The sequence below is a fragment of the Balearica regulorum genome, chromosome 22 (assembly GCF_011004875.1).
Source record: "Balearica regulorum gibbericeps isolate bBalReg1 chromosome 22, bBalReg1.pri, whole genome shotgun sequence".
Taxonomy (NCBI): Eukaryota; Metazoa; Chordata; class Aves; order Gruiformes; family Gruidae; genus Balearica; species Balearica regulorum.
Genome location: NC_046205.1, coordinates 6,481,208 through 6,486,993, shown reverse-complemented (window position 1 = coordinate 6,486,993; position 5,786 = coordinate 6,481,208). Strand labels below are relative to the sequence as shown.

General features: G+C 69.9%; 1 protein-coding gene across 1 annotated transcript; it reads right to left on the bottom strand.

Annotated features, from left to right (window-relative positions):
- Window positions 1–2,720: 2,720 nt before the first annotated feature.
- Window positions 2,721–4,827, bottom strand: LOC142604856 (platelet-activating factor receptor-like). Its single transcript, XM_075774277.1, has 2 exons — window positions 4,718–4,827; window positions 2,721–3,734 (listed from the first exon to the last, which is right to left on the bottom strand). Exon 2 carries the CDS (start codon window positions 3,723–3,725, stop codon window positions 2,721–2,723), a length of 1,005 nt encoding a protein of 334 aa, XP_075630392.1. The 5' UTR covers window positions 3,726–3,734; window positions 4,718–4,827.
- Window positions 4,828–5,786: the final 959 nt, after the last annotated feature.

Genomic DNA, 5,786 nt, shown 5'->3' with positions numbered 1-5,786 from the left:
GGGCGCGGAGCGGCGCGGAGCGGTGCGGATCGGTGCGGAGCGGAGCGGAGCGGAGCGGGGCCGCCGCCGCGGCGCAGCCAAGACACGGCGGTGGATTTTCCCCGGGAGTCAGAGCGGGCGGCGGCGGCGCAAAATGGCTCCGGTGCGGCTCTGCCGCCGCCTCCCGGCGCCCCGGGACCCCCGGCCCCGAGCGCGGCGGGGCGCAGCCGGGAAGGGGGGGGGGGGGGGGGGAGCGGGGGGGGGCGCCGCGGGGACCGGGGCCGGGGAGCTCTGCCCCGCGGTGCCGGGCTGGCACCGGGACCGGTGGTGCCCACCCGGGGCGGCGGGGGCACCCTGGGACCCGTCACCCACCCCAGCCCGTGGCCACGCTGCCTGCCAGGGTGCTGGGACAGCCCCGGGACGGGTGCAGCCTGCGGGGGGCCCAGGGTCCCCCCCGGCAGACCGGGGGCCACCAGCTGCCGCCCACCCGCCGAGCCCCTCGCACCGCACCGTGTAATTTGCTAATAATAAGAATTACGGCACGCATGGGCTACAAGTGCAGCAGAACAATAACCTGGCTGACGCCTCGCTGTGCGTGGCACCGGGAGCCATGCCGCAGCACGTGCCGGGCCCTGGCGCTGTGCCGGCCCCGAAGCCGCCCACCACGCCGCGTGGGAGCCCCTGCCCGAAGCGTGGGGGAACGCGGGCCAGGCAAGCACCCGGAGTGGGTTTTTAAGCAGCCTTGTCCTGGCGATTTGTGTCCACGTCCCAGCGCTGTGGTCCCTGGCCAGGATGGCTGGGTCACCAGGCAGCGCTGTCACCAGCGGTCACGCCATCAGTCACCCAGCGGACGGCCGGGGCTGGAGGACACGAGTGTTTCCCCGGGGTGGCACGGGGCAGCAGGGGAGCAGCGTGCTGTGGGGAGAGCGAGGGCGGATCCAGGCCCTGCAGAGCGACCCTCATCTCAGAGCACCCTGCTCAGCACCCCCGTGGCCCCTGTCACTGTCCCCCCAGTCCGTTTCCCGGGACACCCCACCAGAGGCAGAGCTGGAGCTGGGGCTGCCCCCTGCCCTGGCGTGCAGAGCACCCCACGAAAGTCCTGCTGCCCCCAGGGAGGGGAGCCCCAGCCCTCACCAGGCCCTGCAGCGTCGGAGCTCTGCCCACCTCCCTGAGCAGTTACATAAAAGGATTAAAATTTAATATGAACTTCAAAAGGGGAACAACTGAGTGGTCGAGGATGGCTGGGCCGGGGCCAGGTGCTGAGCAGAGGCGCCCTTGGCCATGTCCCGACTCTGCCGAGACGCAGCACACAGAGACCGGCTCCATCCAGCCCGGCCCACGGGCACGACTGCGTGGAGCCGGAGCAAAGGGCACCACGGGCAACCCGGCATCCTGCGAGCCCGCGCCGGGTTAACTGTGCCGTGGCGTCCCAGAGTCACAATGGTGCAGGATTCCCATGGCACATGGAGACCCCGTCCCCCCGGACCTGGGCTTGCTCCGCAGCTTTGCCTCCCAGCTGGCAGCCGAGCAGCCTGTGGTGACCACCGCCGGCATCACCCAGCCGTCCCGGCGCCCAGCTGCCACCCTGCCCTTGCCATGCTGGCTGTCCCCAGGGCAGCCCGTCTCCCCCTGCCTCCCGCTTCCCTCCCAGGCACCGGTGGGTTGGAGCGTGCCAGAAAACAGCCCTGTGCCAGGGGGTGAGACCCCTGCTCGGGGGCAGCGGATGCGCCCAGTCCCCACCACCGGCCCCCTGCCCCTGCGCACCCCAGAACCCGCGTGGCTGCACAGCACCCGCTGCTCCCATCCGCGCAGTGCCGGGGAGCGGGGCTGCGGTGGCAGCGGGAATGAGCCAGGGCTGGGAAAACACCATCTTCCACCCACGCAGCCGCCCACGGCCCTGCACCGGCTCTGCCGCCCCCGCCGCATGCCAGGGCTTGCCAGGAACGTGGGCAGCAGGCGCGGGGCTGGGGGCTGCGCTGCACCCACCACGGCCACCCACCCGTGGGCAGGGCAGGGAACGGGGCAGGGGGGAGCAGCGCCCAGCAGCCCCCGGTGCAGGAGCCGCCCCAGCGCAGGGTCCTGCTGCAGGAGCGGGGCTGAGCCGGGGTCAGGGCTGGGGGCCGGGGCCGGGGGCCGGGGGCTGCCCTGCACACCCAGCCCTGCCCCGCGGCGCAGGAGCGGCTGGCGCTGCTCGGTGTGCGGCACAGGCGCCTGCCAGCAAAGAGACTGGGGAAGCCTTTGGCTCATTCATTTTTAATCCCGGCCGAGAGCAAGCGGGATGTGGGTGTGAGGCTTGGGCACGCTGCAGGACAGGACCAGCTGCGGGGCCCCAAACAGCCCCCCCGGGCAGTTTGGCTCACGCCACGGGTGTCTTTGATCATGCATGTCCCCATGGGATGGAGACCCCCGGGAGGGGCAGCCGCCCTGGTGCATCCCCCCCATCCTGTCTCACCACATCCCACCGCAGCTCAGCCTCCCCTGCAGCGGCTCAGCTCCCCGCCGTCGCCAGGCGAGCCGCCCTCCCGGTGTTTGCGAATGTGGAGGGCAGGATCCGTGCGTGGATGGTAAACCGTGAGCCCATGAACACGTGGGAACGCGCAGAGCGGAGCGAGGGTGGGGGGAGGAGGAGGGGGATGCACGAAGCCAGATCTTCCCGCCACGCTGCTCCCCATCCCTAGTGTGGCACCAGGGACCTCATCCCACCGGGGCCGTGGCACCAGGACAGCCTGGCGCCCACCCAGCTACGAGGAAGCAAAGGAGGATGCGTGGATGCTGGGTACCGGCCTGGCGGGGGCTGGCGGGGAGAGCGGGAGGCACCGGCCGATCTTGCGCAGGGTCCGTCCCAGGTCGGCGCGGAAGCGCCGGATGGAGAAGCAGTAGACGAGGGGGTCGAGGCAGCTGTTGAGGCTGAGCAAGGCCACGCTCAGCGTGTGCAGCACGTCCAGGGTGGCGGGGGGCTTGCAGAGTGGCACAGGGGGCTGGCTGCCCACCCAGGGGGCCAGCGTGAGGTGGTAGGGGGCCACGCAGACCACAAAGACCAGCAGCATCCCCAGCACCATGGCACGTGCCTGCTGCCGGTGGGAGCCCGGCGAGGTGGTGGCAGGCGCAGAGAGCGCCCGGACGATGGAGGCGTAGGTGCCCAGCACCACCAGGAAGGCGGCGGCGAAGAAGCCCACCATGGCGTAGGCGTAAGCTCGCTGCCGGCCGTGCTGCTCGAAGCAGGCGGTGGCCCCAGCACGAGCGGGGAAGGTCTGCCGGGCAGCCAGGGTGGGCACGGCACAGCCCAGCCCCAGCAGCCAGGCCAGGGCGCAGGCCAGCACGGCCCCCCGGCGCCCCGTCAGCGGCAGCTCCCGCCGCGCCACCCGCACCGCGCAGAACCGGTTGAAGCTGATGAGCGCCATGAAGGTGACGGCGCTGTAGGTCGCCAGGTAGTAGGCGGCCCCGGCCAGGCGGCAGGCGGCCTCCGAGAGCAGCCAGTCCCCCCCGGCCAGGTAGTAGGGGATCCAGAGGGGCAGGGTGAGGTTGAAGAGGATGTCGGCCAGTGTGAGGTTGATGAGGTAGATGCGGATGGCCTTCCTCACCTTGCCGCTCTGCAGGAAGACCAGCAAGGCCACCAGGTTGCCCGGCAGCCCCACGCACAGCACCAGGCAGTAGACGGCGGGTACCAGCACGAACTGCACCGGGTCGCTGGGCACACACTCGTCAGGGTGCCCCGCCGGCAGCGGCCCCGGCACCGAGCCGTTCATCCCGGGGTCCTGCAAAGATGGGTGCACAGTCAGTGGCACGGCCCTGAACGCAGCCCTCGGGGACAGGAAGGGACATTGACCCGGACAGGATGACCTCTCTGGTTGGCGCCTGCAGTACTGGCTGGACACCGGAGGCAGAGCCCCGCCGCGGGGATGCCATCGTCTGCCAGAGGGGCTCAGCCTCCAACGGCTCCTCGCAGGAGCCAAGGGACTTCCAGACCCCCGCTCAGCCCAACCCCAGCCACATCCCCCCACGCAGCGAGGGAGCCCGGAGGCCACCGCCAGCCGCCCAGCCAGGGCTCCCCGGGGAGCGGCAGGCGCAGCTGTGCCGTGGCCGAGCAGCAGAGCTGCAACCGGCAGCACCCGGAGGTGCTGTGCTGGCTCCAGCTGGCAGCTGCGGGGCTTAACACCTCCCACAGAGCCCTGTGCTCGCTGGGGCCACCCGGCCCCAGCCCACTCCCAGCACCCCAAATCCCCCCACGGAGCCCACCCATGGGGAAGTCACCCACTGGCTCAGCGTGCACCGGAGTGGAGAGACCCCAGTGTGGGGAGGGGGTACGAGCATGGCGCTGGCAGCCCCCCGCGCCCCCCAGCCCTGCATGAGGCAGGTTTGTCACCCCACCATTTTCCGGTCCTGGCCATGGAAAACCACATTGTGCAGCAATGGCTGTATCCCAGGGCTGCAGCTATTTCACCTCCCATCACCGCCCGCCCACACCTCGCCGACGGCACTGAGTCACCCAGCGGGTGTTTTCCAGCGCGGCAGGGCCCGATTTGGCACACGCAGCACCCAACACCAGGCTGAGGCATGGAGGGCACAAGCTGCTGTGCTGGGGGGGGATTCAGGACTCACCCCGGTGGGCTTCAGTTGGTCTGCGGAGCCAGCGCAGACCCCCGGGGAGCCCCCAGCTCCTTTGACAATCCCCCTTTCCCTTCCCCAGCCACTTGCACAGGGGATGCTCCATCTCACCCATGCTGAGCCGGTTACTTACCCCACCGGGTTGGGCTGGTCCAGCCGCGTCCCCTCTGGCTGCTCCTCAGGTCTGGTCCAGCAGGGATGGGAGAGGCTTTAAGTGCTGGGGGGAGGCAGGGGCTGCCTGATCCCCCCCTCCCCGTCCCAAGCCCCCGTGGGGGTTAGTGCCTGCAGGACGGCAGCTGGAGCAGGGAAAGCACCTGCGTGTGTATATAATGGGGGATTCCCCGCCGGAGCCGTGCTAAGACCCCCTGCGCCAGCTGACAGGGCTGGGGATAAGCAGGGGGGGAGCCACACCAGTAGCACGGCCAGCCCCCCCGTGCGCCCCCAGCCCCAGCCAGGACCATTTCCCAGGGCCCTTTTCCCACCCACGCTGGGATGAAAGCAGCAGAGGGTCAAGTTTCCACACCGGGCAGCTGGGGGAAAAGGGGGATGTCCCGAAAGGGATCAAAGCAGGAATCTGCCGCCTCCCAGCTCTTAGTGCTTTTGTTGGCTTCAAAGCTGGATTTAGGGGGAGCAGCACCCCAGTCTCCCCCAAGCTCTACGAGCATCCGACTCGCTGCTTTGCATGGCCCTGCAATTTGTGGATGCTCCTTTCGGACATCAAAGGTGCCTCCCCAAGGTGGTTCAGGTCCCGCTGGGGGTACAGGGGTGTTGTACCCCCCCCGCTCCATCCCACGATGGCCAGTCTCCCCCCACAGCTATCCCAGCTGCTTTGCTGGGAGATGCACCAGGTTCAAACACGATCTCGGGGTTCATCCCGAGCGGACTGCATTGGCCATGCCCATCCGGGGTGGCGGAGGGGTCCCTGCGGGTGCGGGGCCCCGCTGCAGCAAGATCCCCAAAAAACACGTGCCTGCCCAGGCACAGGGTTTGCAGGGTCACGCTGCCGCTGTCACCCCCTTGGACGTGCAGCAAGTGGCCTGGCACATTGCCGGGTGGCTCCGGGCGGCCGGGGACCTCCCGCCACCACGTGGCTGCTCCCCGCTGGCTGGCTGCGTCCGCTCCAGCTGCCACCGGCTCCCGCCTGTCCCCAGTCCTTGTCCCCAGACGCTGCTCCAAGGAACCGGGGCCTCCAGCCCCAGGAC

Bases quoted from the DNA above. Each gene is read 5' to 3' on its own strand.
- LOC142604856 (XM_075774277.1), bottom strand. From the start codon at position 3,725: ATGAACGGCTCGGTGCCGGGGCCGCTGCCGGCGGGGCACCCTGACGAG.